The sequence below is a fragment of the Leptidea sinapis genome, chromosome 46 (assembly GCF_905404315.1).
Source record: "Leptidea sinapis chromosome 46, ilLepSina1.1, whole genome shotgun sequence".
NCBI classification, from domain to species: domain Eukaryota; kingdom Metazoa; phylum Arthropoda; class Insecta; order Lepidoptera; family Pieridae; genus Leptidea; species Leptidea sinapis.
In genome coordinates, this window is record NC_066310.1 from 6962593 (window position 1) to 6978274 (window position 15682).

The following is a 15682-nucleotide window of genomic DNA, read 5'->3' on the forward strand; positions in this document are numbered from 1 at the left end:
ATTAATTCGCTACGATGATAAATAGACTCGCCCACCTAAATTCTTATTTCTCACACAATTTCAACAGGAATACGAGGGGAGGTCAAAAAGTTCGCGGAATGACTGGGAAAAAAGATGAAATGATACATTATGTTATTTTTCCTTTTCAATATATTCCCCCTTAACACGAATACATTTTTGGGATCTGGCATATAACTTATTAATACCGTCGAAAAAATAGGTTTTGTCTTGGGCGTCAAAATACGCCGAAATCGCCGACTTGACTTCATCATCGTCTCTAAATTTTTTTCCACGCAGCTCTTTCTTCATCTTTGGGAATAAATAAAAATCGCTAGGGGCCAGGTCTGGACTGTAGGGTGGATGGCGTAGTTGTTCAAAACCGCATCGATGAATGGCAGCCGTCGCAACATGACTCGTGTGAACGGGCGCGTTGTCGTGCAAAAGGAGTACACCTTTTGTCAGTTTTCCTCTTCTTTTTTTTTTAATAGCTTCTTTTAATCGGTCCAATAGGGAAGCGTAGTACTCTCCCGTTATAGAAACACCACGTTCTTTATAATCGATCAAAAGAATACCTTCAGTATCCCAAAAAATAGTCGCCATGATCTTTCCGGCCGATTGCGACACTTTAAATTTTTTTGGGGGTGGTGTGCCTTTTTTGTGCCACTGCATCGACTCCTGCTTTGACTCAGGCTCATAGTGGTGAACCCAAGTTTCATCACCGGTTACAATTCGGGCCATAATTTCTTCCCTAACTTCTCCACAGCGGTCCAAAACCGCATCGATGAATGGCAGCCGTCGCAACATGACTCGTGTGAACGGGCGCGTTGTCGTGCAAAAGGAGTACACCTTTTGTCAGTTTTCCTCTTCTTTTTTTTTTAATAGCTTCTTTTAATCGGTCCAATAGGGAAGCGTAGTACTCTCCCGTTATAGAAACACCACGTTCTTTATAATCGATCAAAAGAATACCTTCAGTATCCCAAAAAATAGTCGCCATGATCTTTCCGGCCGATTGCGACACTTTAAATTTTTTTGGGGGTGGTGTGCCTTTTTTGTGCCACTGCATCGACTCCTGCTTTGACTCAGGCTCATAGTGGTGAACCCAAGTTTCATCACCGGTTACAATTCGGGCCATAATTTCTTCCCTAACTTCTCCACAGCGGTCCAAATACTCGCGGGAACAGTTGACGCGCTCACGTTTTTGCAGCGGCGTGAGCATTCTCGGGACCCACCTTGAACACACTTTACTCATGCCAAGATGTTGATGAAGAATATTTAAAATTGTGGTTTCTGATACTCCAACTGATGCTGCAAGTTGTTTCTTCTTCAACCTTCCGTCTTCCAATACAAGTTTTTCAACTTTTTCAATGATTTCCGGCGTAGTGGCCTCAATGGGCCGTCCAGGTCGAGGATCATCTTCAATTGACTCCCTTCCTTGCTTGAAAAGGCCGTGCCATTTGTAAATCATGGTTTTACCAGGAGCAGAGTCTCCGTAAACAGCTAACATCTCTTGCAAAATAGTTTGAGGCGTTTTTCCTTGTTTGGTGAGGAACTTTACGACGGCGCGATGTTCAATTTTCTCCATAGTGGCTAGTTTGTTCCCGATTTACTTGTTCACTCGTTTGTAACTCGAAAGCTAATGACCCAATTAGGCTAGAAATTGGCATATATAGTAATTATGAGTTACTCAAGTAGCGGCTACCTGGAGGAGCGACCTCACCCCCGCCAACCCCGCCATTCCGCGAACTTTTTGACCGCCCCTCGTAGTTTTATTGATAAATTGTGAGTTTTATTTCTCATTCTCTACAATTAATCGAATTTTTATTATGCGTCTTTTTTTTATAATAATAAGGGACGGGACAAGCAGGAAGTTCAACTGATGGTAATTGATAAGGTCTGCCCATTACAATGCAGTGCTGCTACGGATTCTTAAAAAGCCCAAAAAATTCTGAGCGGCACTACAATTGCGCTCGTCACCTTGCGACATTAGATGTTAAGTCTCATTTGCCCAGTAATTTCACTAGCTACGGCGCCCGAGCATAGTTACGCTTACACATTACTGCTTCACGGCAGAAATAGGCGCCGTAATGGTACCCATAATCTAGCCGGCATCCTGTGCAAAGAAGCCTCCCACTGGTGCATCTTCGCATATGATTCTGGCAAGATAAATACAAGTGCAGTGTGACTTTTACTGCCACCAACCACCAGTGAGAAATAGTATATTATACTACAAGGGTGCACAAAGTTTGACATCTATGCACTGATGCACATAATGACGAGCAGTTCAGGGCTTTCAAACATCTACTCGCATGGTATATGCCATACAAGTGTATACTAGTGTAGCCACCACCAATTTTAATCTGTCAATATGTGCGTTAGCTAGGAGTTTTATATTCAAAATACTGAAGAGCTTATGCCAAGCGTGGCTGACTGCTTACGACTTGTCAATCAAATCAGTTACAGTAACAATAGATTCGCTTTACTATCTTGCTGTATCCAGTTAAAGACGCACGCTTTGTTTGTCTAAGCGCTAGTATATTGTAAGTCTATTGTGTATACTATTTTTCTTTATAGCCGGAGGGTCGAAAGTACGGCTAAAATTGCATTGAAAAAAATTGACGCCTTGCCTGACATTTGCGATACGAGAGGAAAGTGACGGGTGCATAGTTGTACCCTTGGGCTGTACCAATGCACAAATCATAAGCTTTCGACTCTAAAATTGACTACACAAGAGAGGGTTATCACTTTAAAACATAACAAATTTATTTAGATTTGCAAGAGCGACATTACAAGTCAATTTCCTAATATGTAAATATTTGGGTTGAGAAGGTTATCGACTGTAAAGTAGATCCTGTAGATGAAGCTACAACCTGAGAGTTGAACAAGACATATACAAGATTTATCAACGATACGTCACTCGAACCGTCAGCTCAGTGGAAGAGCACTCGCACAGAATGCGAGTTGAAATTTCGAGTCCTGCATCATTCATAAATTTTGCTTATAAATTTAACTGTGTAATTTATCCCAGAAGTGAGGGCTATCGCTTTAAAAAATTACAAATGGTCTAAATTTGTTGCCGGAAGTACATACTTTCGAACGAGGTATAAATGAACATTAGAATTTCTATAAAGTTATTTTCAGACTAGCTCAAATACTTGTAGCTAATGTCAAAAAAAATGCAATACCAATCAACGTATTAGACAAATCTATAATCTACATTAATGCTTCTATAAATAAAGAAGTGGCCGAGTTTATTATGATCCGCCTTAAGCGAACAACAAGCGTTATTTCACAGAGCTCACACATCAACATCGATTAATCAAATGTTAATCATAGCCGCTAAGTCCACATTGACTTTTATTAATGAACATTAAAATATGCAAAACGGCCAGGCTTGAGAGTAAAATGCGAACGAATTATGATGAGCCGACTTTAACGGACGTTCGAATTAGTGGAATAATCATTAGCATCATAATGGTCATCTTAAAACCCAATATTTTTATATATGGCTTTATCAGAAACGTATCAGTTTATAGGAATAATCTTAACGAAACCTGTACTGGCTTTTTACTCAAAATTTGCAATATATTTAGTAATATAGTAGTACTTGCTTCATTTTTACGGAACTACTTGAACGGAAAATACCGAGATTCAATTGTGTCTAGATACTTCTGCTATTTTTTCATAAGTCAGAAAAAGAAGAGCCTACCAATTTTTTTCTTTCATTTAGATACACTTGAATTGAGCTCTGAGAAACGTATAATTGTCACTAATCATATTCTCAAAACAAAATCAAAAGCTACCATTGATCTCAAATACAAGAAGTAAAACGATATAAAAATTAACAGGCCAGTACGTAATTAAAAAGTTTGAAAGAGTTTTCTCAAAACAAAGAACGAAACTCAACACGCAATAAAATGATGACGATATATCAAACGGCGAATAAAAACATTAACGTGTGAACACACAAACATGAATTGTGTACAGTAGCGTGTAATATTACTTCAGGATCAAAGAGTAGATATAATTTTATTGAGAGCAGAAACAAAAGAAACGTTTAAGTCGAGATAAAAATTATTAATAGAGCCGTAAACGTAGGCGAGACATTTCATTAGATTGAAACTGGAATCTCTGTGCTCTGACACATTAATAAAAATATCACATTCTTCAGAAGATAAGCCGACATTATTTATAGTGGGAAATACAGGGAAATCGTGATACATATTTTTATGTTGATGGAAATTTGTGGTTTAATAATTAACATGATGAGAAATATAATACAATTAACGGCCGTTTTCAATAAATTATCTATCCTTAGTTTAACTTACTAGAGGTAGACAAATCTATCCTTTTAAGCTTACTTACATTTCAATAACCTATCGATATAAAGCATTGGACTATAACTATATTGGACATTACTATGGATAGAAAAGATCTTGTCATTTAACGGTGATATCAATGTATCCGTAACTAGAGATACGTTATTGAAAACGCCCGTATATAACTAAGAGAAACTACACCACTTTTATTAATACAATACGCGAACATAGATAAGCATTATTTGCCAAAGTAACAGCTCACTCTAATATTAAGAGCAAGTACAGATAACTGTAGTTTCTTTTTTAAAATTTTAGTGGTATTTAAAATGAATTTCTAAAAAAAAATAATGCAGTCCTCGATTATGTAGTTACTGATAATGGCAAACTAGGAGACGCAGACGAGGAAAATTTGAATTTGTGAAATTGTAACCAAAACATTTCATTTCAATATTCATCAGTCATTGAGGCTATACGTATAATTTGATATAGAATATATTATACGACGATTATAAGACCATTATTGTTTTCTAAAGTTGTAGTTAAAGACTTCACCTATGTAAAAGTTTTAAGATATGAATATAATTTATTAAAGGAGGATCTGTAAGAATGGTTCACGAAAGTTGTGATATAAATTAGCCGTTCTAAAAACGTACAATCTGTAAGGAATCTCATCAGTAGATTTAATTTGATTAATTCGTCTTTTATTTGTACAAGTTTCGGGCAGCTGCGTTGCGTTTGATCGCGATACGCAACGATTCCGTGGCTCTAAATATTTTTATTTCGAAATTATCTTAATTTATCATTGTGTTTACACCTAACGCAACATGCCCGTGGAACAACATGTCATTCTCTAGCAATTGATATATAATGACGCCTATTTTAGTATTTAGGAACGTGATAGAATGTTAAAACAATAAGTGCTTAATGTGCTCTAAGGTAGGGTGAAATTGGATTGACTGCACAAGTTTATAAAGTTAATGTAGACGAAAGTGTTGGGACATGTCGAGAAAGGGCTACATTACACTGTCAGATCGAGCATACATCAGTACTGATGTATTGGGATAGTTTAAGAGTAGGTATCAACGATAAGGGAGTTTGTATGGAAGGTTTATGCAAAACGGAGAAATCAGGGAAGCATTCACAAGTAAAGGTCTATAAGCTAAGGGAATCAGACGTGGTAAATTGTATTGTACTGTTGTTATAAGTTCTGAATTATATATCCGTAGTTTGCCAAAATATCATTGCAAATCATCAAATCCTTAATTTTTTTTAATCCATTTAAGTTTCTTTGATTCAGATGATGATGAAAATATAGGAAATTGTGATTACAATCAGAACCTGCAATATTCAATTTATTTTAATTGCAAATCGAATGAGTGATTGCAGAGTCTATTGGAGTAAGCGTTTTTTTAATTGTTTCTTAGCTGACCCCAACAAAAACATGACCTCTAGAGTTGCCGATCGCACCGTAACTTATAGTGCAACAGTAAACTGTAATATCATTTAGCGACAATAGACAAACGTCATCAATCTTCCCCCTTGTTTCAATCGTAACATGTCATCAATTCAGTTATTTAAAGTCTAGAGACACGAGAGGGATGTGGAATGTTCTATAGATTAAAAATTTCACTTAACCAGACCGTGGCGTAATATTATTAGTTATTTTGTTGAAGAAATGTGTTTGTTCGTCGTTAAAAAATCTAGGGGCCTTAAAATTCAAAACCTACATACGTCTGGCGAAACTTGAAGCTACCTAACGCCTAAATAATATTAATGGCAAAGTGAACACTGTATTGCCCAGTTTCCATATTTTACGGAAAGATAATTTAAATAGACTTCTTGATTCAAGAGGAAACTGGTACTTACCCGTTTATTTTATTTCAGCTTGAATTCAACTTGATAAAGCGTTTTTACTCATGAGTTTTCAAATTTATCCCGAAAATTGGCTTGATTTATCACGTAACATTAAACACAAAATTTTAAATCTTTTGCCAAAATAATCTGACTAAAACGATCACTATATGTGCCTGCAATCTGTCTTTTACTACCTCGTCTCCTCTTATGCCCACGTGAAGAATATTGCTTTAAAATAAGATAAAACTTAACAAAGTCTGCTTATATAAGCTATTGAGCAGTAAGTAATATTCATACAGCCATGCTACAGTATTCCTACGCATGCAAAACTAAGGAAGCGTACATTCCATGATCAGATCGGGGCTGTTCTGCAAAAGGGCAAGGACTTTTAACTTTTGATAATAAGAAAGCTTCTACGATAGGGTTGTTGCGAGAAGAGACACACTCGATGGCTATTCTATACAAAATTTGCAGTTAAAACTGTCCACGTCAACATAATAAACATCTATCAAATTATATTAAACCTTACCGCCTTATCGTAAGGTTCAATCGACAAAGCTAACTAAATCAGCAGCGCCAAGTCAAGGAGACATGCATAGAAAAGAATAGAAATATATTAATTTACCATAGGGAGTGACAATAACAGGACATATTGCAACAACACTTGGTAAACGTCGTGAAGCTATATCAGTTCGAAAAGGGACTTTGACACGGGGAGAAGAATTTAGTTACGATAATGTCTTGAATCTCAATATTGTGAAAAAAAAAATATGCTCGACCAAAAATAAGAAATTCTGAATTTATTATGTCATCATCAACCGAAAAACATCCACTGCTGGACAAAGGCGTTCCCCATAGATTTCCACGACGATCGATCCTGTACTGCCTACATCCAATGTATTCCGGCGATCTTGACCAGATCATCGGTCCATCTTGAGGAGGGCATTATTATCATCTTCCAGAATTTATTATGTATTCTAGAAATATTATTTTTAATATATTCTATTGAATTGAGTTGACTGTAGTTAGACCATACTGTAGTGACTTTTCTTACGGTCGTTAATGCAACATATTCGAACGAAACACGTACCTAGTATTTTAAGTTATAATACCACAGTAAAATATTAATATGTAATTTACTAATCACGAATGATCCGAATCAATTCTAACATAAAAACACCCAATCAATCAAAGCGTGGCTAAGCAGACGTAAACAAATGGTCAACTCTCAAACCGAAATCGAATTAACCACAAGCGAGTTAAAGACACCAATTAAATTTCGAACAAAAGCTATCTTCAATGAAACGTAAAAAAATTTGATAGATCAACTCTTTAATCTCATTCGGTACTCCTAATCCTGTACACAAAATTCGACCGTATATTTACGTGACGTATGATATATATTCGTGTGACGTTGGAAGGCTTGGTACAACATCTTATATCGATTAAACAGATAATTAATCACGGGAAATGGATCCGAATGAGATGTTATTAGTTACACTATACTTGCTATTAACAAGTGAAACAATGGTTTGTTATATACAGGATGACCCATTATGTAAGAAATTGTCAGAATGCGTCAAATTTATTTTATCATACAGCCATTTTATCGTTAATATTCGCTGCTACTTGATCACAGAAAAGCTGTAAGTGAGAAAGAGAGGGCACTAGCGGCATTACTTCTCTCTACCATCAGTTATTAATATCTTAACAATAAACGACGATAATATATAAAAATAAGTATCATATTTTTTTTAATAAGGGACGGGACGGGCAGGACGTTCAGTTGATGGTAATAGATACGTTTTAAGAACAGATTATTTACGAACTTTATAAAGTATTACAGTATATGAAATTACCAGTGGGAGGCTCCTTTACACAGGAAGCCGGCTAGATTGTAGGTACCACAACGGCGCCTATTTCTACCGTGAAGCAGTGATGTGTAAACATTACTGTGTTTCGTTGTGAAGGGCGCCGTAGCTAGTGAAATTACTGAGCAAATGAGACTTTTCTTCTGAGAGACATCTTATGTCTCAAGGCGAGACGACGAGCGCAATTGAAGTGCCCTTAGAATTTTTGGGTTTTAGAGAATCCTGAGCGGCACTACACTGTTATGGGTAGGGCGATCAATTACCATCAGCTGAACGTCCTGCTGGTGTCGTCCCTTATTTTCATAAAAAAAAATCATTCTTCTGATAAATATGTGTATAAATGTAAACCAAGAATTATATTAGAACTACATGTACATTAGTAAAGATTTATATTTTTATAGCAGTCAATAAGTTACTCTTAAGCATTAACTGTTACAAATTAATATCATCCTGTATACGCGGACAGGAGCGACTTGACGGGCGATCAATCGTTCTTAACGAGTCACCTCATACCACCTATAAAAGCCTTATCATATGAGCATTTACATCAACTTATCATAATATTGAGCATTTTACTTTGGCCGGGAAATCTATACAATAATCTAAAGTAATGCGTTTATATGCGGCGTATATATTTTTTTTTTTATGATTAAAAGAGGCGAGACGAGCAAGACGTTCAGCTGATGGTGATTGATACGTACTGCCTATTACAATATGCAGTGTCACTCAGGATTCTTGAAAAAACCAAATATTCTGAGCGGTACTACAATAATTGTACTCGGCAACTTGAGACAATATGTTGTCTTTTTGCCCAGTAATTTCACTAGCCACGGCGCTCTTCTCACCGAAGCACAGTAATGCTTATACATTACTACTTCACGGCAGAAATAGGCGCTTTAACTTTATTCAAGTTTGTACATCATATATATTTTTTTTTTAAGTTTTATCATTCTCTTTTATTATAAGTTAAAGGGGGGGGGGGACACATTTTACCACTTTGGAACTGTCTCTCGCGCAAACTATTCAGTTTAGAAAAAATATATATTAGAAACCTATATCAGAAGACCTATCCATAATGTACTCCACACGTATGGGTTTGATAAAAAAAAATTTAGTTTTAGTTCTAAGTATTTTTTTTTCTATTTTTGTAAAATCTTAATACGGTTCACAGAATGCATCTATTTAACAAGTTTCAACAGTATTGTTCTTATAGTTTTGGAAAAAAGTGGCTGTGACATTCGGACGGACGGACAGACAGACAGACATGACGAATCTATAAGGTTTTCGATTTTCGCCATTTGGCTACGGAGCCCTAAAGGCGAAAACAAGCACCGCTTAACATCTAATATTGACGAAAATGAATGCTATAGTGTGATTATTTAGAGCGCAGGCGAAGACGAACCGAGAAGACGCGTAGGGCGTGGCGGCCTTTAGTTCCATTACTCATGGCTGGTAATAAATGATAAAACATTATTATTACACAGAGATCAGACCAATGACGGACATATGCGATCGAGCTAATTAATTCTACTAATTAAAACTTTAATGCTCTTTCTTAGTAACGATCTCGAGCTCGGCTCATGTTATTAAAAGTTCATCAGAGCGCTCAATCTTGTCAAGAACACGTTTCTAAATAAAATAAATACATATAACTGAACTTGGATAGCAAAATATGTTGAAGTAAAAAAAAATATAAAAAATTGTCTCATACAAATAGTGACATTAAATATGTAATCAAAATTTAAAAACGATGCGGGGACTCGAACACTCCTCTCGGGTTCGTTCGAGTGACGTATGGTTCGTAAATTGTGTTATGTCTTGTTCGCTCTCGAGCTCTCGCTCTTGAGCGCTCAGACGGAACCCGAGAGGTCACGTGTTCGAGTCCCGCATCGTTCATAAATTTTGGTTACAAATTTAAATTAATAATTAATCGTCAAAGTGAGTGATATCACTTTTAAAAATAACAAATTGTTTAAATAGTGAAAGAAAAGACCTTTTAAATAGGACTTAATTTTTCGTTGTGTCCATTTTTGGGATATTTTATATGTCTATAGTCTATACGTATATATTATGAAATAAATCAAATAAAAATAAAACCAATAATCTTCTATACGTCACTCACAACGGATATAAAAGGTGATGCCCTTACTATTAAAAAATTACCTTATATTGGGACTCATTAGTTTTTATTTTAATTTGGACTACTGGAGAGATGATAAAAAGTCAGCCAAAATTAGACTAAAACGTGCATCCAGCACTTAACGGATTTTAATCTGTCAAGGGTATTCATTGTTTCATCGGATTTTATGAGGTACACATTGGAATAGTGAACACAGAAGTAAAAAATATTAATAAACACAATACACAGCAAGACCGTTATCACACCAAAGCGTACCCGCAATTTACGAACACCGATTCAATAATTAATATAAATAAATCGATACGTTGTTAAGATATCGAACTATAATCGATAATTGATATCGGAATGCAAAAACGACAATTAGTTCTCGCTGTTATCGTATTCGCGTAATAACAGCCGGGAGTTTATTGGCAACGTGGAGTGATAAATTGAATAATAATTTATTATGAACAAGATAAGCGCAGGCTGGTTATTATTCCAAGTGGTGATATGTCCGACGATTACTATAACACTTCAGGGTATTTGAACCTTTTGTACTTTTGAGGAAGAATAAAAAGAAATTGTTAAGATTTGACAGAGCGACAACTCAACTCAATTTTCTAATATGCAAATATAGGGGTTGAGAAGGTAATCAACTGTAAAGTAGATCCTTTAGATGATGCCACAACCTGAGAGTTGAACAAGGCATACAAGATTTATCAACGATTCGTCACTCGAGCGGTTGGCCCAGTTGGAAGAGCACGGAATGCGAGAGGTCGCGGGTTCGAATCTCGCATCGTTCATAAATTTTGTTTAGGTGTTTAAGTTTGATTAGCATATTTTTCTCTGGACAAGGAGGTCAAACGAACGTACTGGATACCTGATTGTTAAGTGATCACCGTTGCCCAGATTCTCCTTCTTAGAAGAAAGGAGATTCGCTGGCCTTTTACCCATGTAGTGTCTTGGAAACACTCTCAAGGAAGTTCATTCATTAGTATGGTTAGATATGGCAGATAAAGTAAACAGAACTTACGCGTGCTTTCCGAACTAAACGGAAGAAGTACAGGTATTTTTGACGATGAAAATCTCTTTTAGTCTGTAATATCTAGTATTATTTTGGTTTTTTTATTATAACAATTTAATAATCGAGGATATCATAATGACATAAAGAATTATTAATTTACAAAAGATAATCTTATATTAATGCGTTATATTAGTCAAAAAGAATACTAGTGTACTTAATTGTTCTGAAACTTCGTGAAAACATTACAGTATGAATGCAAAAACAAAAAAGTTATGATAGAGATAATTTACTGTTAGATATTATTTTAGGCTAAGAGATGTTTGAAAGATATACGATGTATGTAAGTAGTATATGACTGAAGTTTTCAGTTTGTAAATATGTACCCTAAGTTAATGCTCATGTATATAGTTCGGTGTGATAGGAAGCCATTATGAATGTAGGTACTCTTAATAACAATCATAGTATTACCAAATTAAATAACTAAACTTCAACTTATAAGGTTATAATTTTAAATTGTGCGTGAGAAAATACTAAATATCACCATGAAAAATCTTTTGTTACTTTTCATATAACATAGTTTTAAAATATTTTCAAAAGACAATTCAAAAAATACCTATATATTGAAATATGATTTAAAAAAATCATATTCTTATAATGCGAAGAAAGCATCAACATGATCCAAGCTCTTAGGCGCCGTTACAGCTATCAATTAAAATCAGAAAGAGACAGTCTATGTATTTCTGAGTAAGTGAGAGCAGTACGCACAGTTATCAATCATTCGCCTGCGCATGATCAACGAAGCCCTGAGGATCTTTCGCTTAATTATTTCTATTATCTACACATTTTAATCGTCATGAGTTATTTCCCACACACGAATCAACGGGTAGATATTTTGTTGATAAATTATGGCCATTAATCTAAGTCCGAAATTTTGCAGATTTTGATAGATGCTTGCCCTCGAGTTCACCTGAGCTAAAAAATATAACCAAAAAGCTTAATCACTCAATCAGAATCTAAAACTTCATTTAGCAAACACAATATTTTATTAGTATTTTTAGATTGTTTGCTATACGCTTCTGGTAATATATTTATTACACCTTTAAGAGGAATATTAGAAAATCTTTCAAATCGAATGAAAGTTGTTTTTCTATTGCGTTACTTATCCCTACGATGGAAATCTTTAGTTTTTACATCAATATTTACAACTTCTTCATTATTCAAGTGTTTAAAAAAGAACATATTTAATTAATTAATTAAATTATTATAAACACATCGAGGTTTTTAAAATTTTAATAGAAGAGTCATACATCCAGTCTTTAGGATAAGGTTTATCAGTTTCTAAGACTTACATGGGTAATCCATTCCTGAAAACTTATGCTTTTGTACAGATTAGGTTAAGTCAACTCTATCAAGATATTATTTTTTATGTTTATTAATACACTTAAGTACTTATGAATGGTTTTCTCGGGATGAGAATGTGTTATATTCCGTCCGCTTGTATAAAAGTCAATTAATATAAGAGTCAGGTATATATAAATTACTGGATAACCTAATAAAAAATACTGAAATAGGTACTTAATAATCATAGGTCAATGATGTTCTGATAAGAAACAGACTCAGCGAAGAGATTTGAAATTTAAGATTAACTGAAATTATTATATCATCAAAGAAAATTCTAGTGAAATTGCAGTGATTTCTACAGATCGAAATTATCTTTTTTTGTGATAGCTACCCGTTACTGATCAAGGATAGCTGATTGAAGATGCAGCTGAATCTTCAAAATTGTCGCAGTTTTTACTAAGCTACTGTACAAACTTTACACAAATTAAATTTCATCATTTTATCCATACATCAGAAGGACTTGATGGATTTAGACAGTCAATACTCAGCAATTTATCATTCCTAACTATTCTATTGACGATCAACGCCTATTTGTCCCGACCAATAAATCGTGAGCTATTTATCTGTAATTGCATTAACATCCTGTGAGCTCTTGGTATAATGGTGTTACGATACAGATCAGATGTAGACTATCTATCGTTATAAACGGTTTTATATTGTATAGATCCCCGCGCCGAAGATAAGATCATGAGTGATTGCTTGTCTGTCAAATACAGGGAATAATTACATGTTGTGAAATCTAGAATCGAGCTATAGAAACGAGTCGCGGTTTTGCCGGTAAAAATGATTTTCTTCATGTAAATTGCTTTGTCGTGATGGTTTTTTGTGTTTTGATTGGCTGTTTTTAATGCGGTGAGCGGTAAGCGCTCGGGATTGGTTGAAACTGGTATGAATTGGGCGATGAAAGTAATGTTGACTGAATATTTACGATATTGTTATCGTTAGTTTAATCATTGTATGCATTGGATTAACAATTAATTTTAAGGAAACACATAAAATATTATGAAAATAGTAAAACAATTAATAAGCTACACTAAACACTTACCTCGTTTTTGCATGAACGAAAACAAATCGTCCAAAAACTCTTTCCTCTGCGGTTCGTCGCTGATTTCATACAGCTGAAACAATGGAGAAAAATTATTACATAAAATATTTTTAAAAAAAAACTATTAAAATTTATTATAAATCGTAGTAGTTGTTTCAACACAAGTTGGTACCACAATGGATACTATTTCTGCCATGAAGCAGTAATTAGTAGTGTAAGCATTAATGTGTTTCGGTCTAAAGGGCGCCGTAGCTAGTGAAATTACTGGACAAATGAGACTTAACATCTTATGCCTCAAGGTGACGAGCGCAATTGCAGTTCAGAGTTTTTGGGTTTTTCAATCATCCTGATCGGAACTGCATTGTAATGGGCAGAGGGTATCAATTATCATCAACTGAACGTCCTGCTCGTCTCCTCCTTTATTATCATAAAAAAAACAATGCAACTTGCACACTGCTTCATGGATAACGTTAAATTTTCAAATAATGCCTTTCGAAACGGCCCGATTTGATGAATTAGAATTGAAAATTTGTTATTCACACCTTACAAATACCGTTCGCACCAAAAAGTATTTATCATATCCCGTTGACAAGGTTAACAGGGTCGATTAGGGCTGTCAATAATGAAGATATTAATATTCAGAGAAGGAACCGGCAGCGCACGTGGTGAGCCCGCATGTCCGGGTTGTGACAACTGCATTACTTGATTACATACCACTACACTTATGATAATTATTCTATTAACTTATTTGTACTTCTTTAACGTCTAACATTCCCAGAAAACAGGTGACTATCCAGCCGGCAAAACTGTTAAACTTCTTCTGTTGCTACACCAGGAAACTAGTAACAGCAGAAATCGCCATATTGCTTACTTCAATAACTAGTCGTGAAAGAGACTTGTATATTTACTAACGTACTATATTATATGCAAGTGAAAACTATATGCTACAAATATAACGAATTTTTACAAAAGTTCAGGACAGGACTGCTATTGAGATTCATTATAATAAATATTTTGATAGCCAATATAATATATATATATTCAAGTAAGTAATGTTTTTGATTATATTCAATTCTACTAGCAGCACAGAATTCGTATTACATTGCAAAGAGCTAACAAAAAACATGATAAATATTTTAAAATTAATATTCCCCCGTAAAAATATTAATACTAGAACAATAGGTCAATGTAAGAAAATAAATTATCAAAACATATACTTTTTAAATACATAGGCTTTAAATGTCAGATCGTCATCACACATATTTAAAACAAATAATATCAAACGGAGCTCTAGGAAAATTTATTATAATTACTGCAAAATGAGACCCGCAGAAGCAAATGACATAGAACAGTAGCCCGGAGAACCGTCATTCACTGTAATTATACCGATATCCGCCACTTAGCTCGCAGTTTTAAGTGGATACCTAACGTTACTATCTTATATGATAAGAATATAGATCAAGTTGTATATATACATTAAAGTAAAAGCGAACAAATATTTTTTTTGCAAAATAAGTCTCTGCGTCATTTTTGTTTCCTCTAATATACAGGGAGTGTCGGTAGCACACCATGTAGTCTTGTCTACTGTTTTATACGATTTTCAAATCAAATCAAAATTATTTTATTTCGTAGGTAAATTGCATTACACTAATTGAAATATTACATTATTTCACACAGCTCATTCAGAAGGCAGATTTCCTTAAAGAAGAACGAGCAAGAAACTCAAAGAGCAAGCCTCTTTTCAAAATATTAAAAAGATTTTTCCGTCACGTCCAGTCAAACTCACCTATAAAAGCTATAATATCAACATATAGTCTGTATTTTATTTTGAACCCAGGGAATAAAAAACATATATGTGAATCATTTTTAGGGGAACGCTACGAAAACGATTAAAGGTAAATTTATTTATTTAATTATTTATAGGTACTTTACTAAAACGGCGTGCGCCAATTAGAATATGAAAGTAAGTAATTAATTACAAATAAACAAACTAAACACATAATACAAATAAAAGTTAATAAATCCAAAGTTTACTGTAATTAACTAACAATT

At 34.6% G+C, this 15682-nt stretch overlaps 2 protein-coding genes across 3 annotated transcripts in view; both read right to left on the reverse strand.

Annotated features, from left to right (window-relative positions):
* The window catches only part of LOC126977843 (peptidyl-prolyl cis-trans isomerase FKBP8), a 323871-nt gene that overhangs the window by 112378 nt on the left and 195811 nt on the right, over positions 1-15682 (reverse strand). The window lies entirely within an intron of this gene.
* Positions 1-15682, reverse strand: part of LOC126977836 (protein dead ringer) — a 199790-nt gene that overhangs the window by 61046 nt on the left and 123062 nt on the right. For both annotated transcript variants that reach the window (XM_050826463.1, XM_050826462.1), the window contains exon 4: positions 13631-13703. In XM_050826463.1, coding sequence (XP_050682420.1) covers positions 13631-13703 — 73 coding nt within the window. The remainder of the gene's footprint in view (positions 1-13630; positions 13704-15682) is intronic.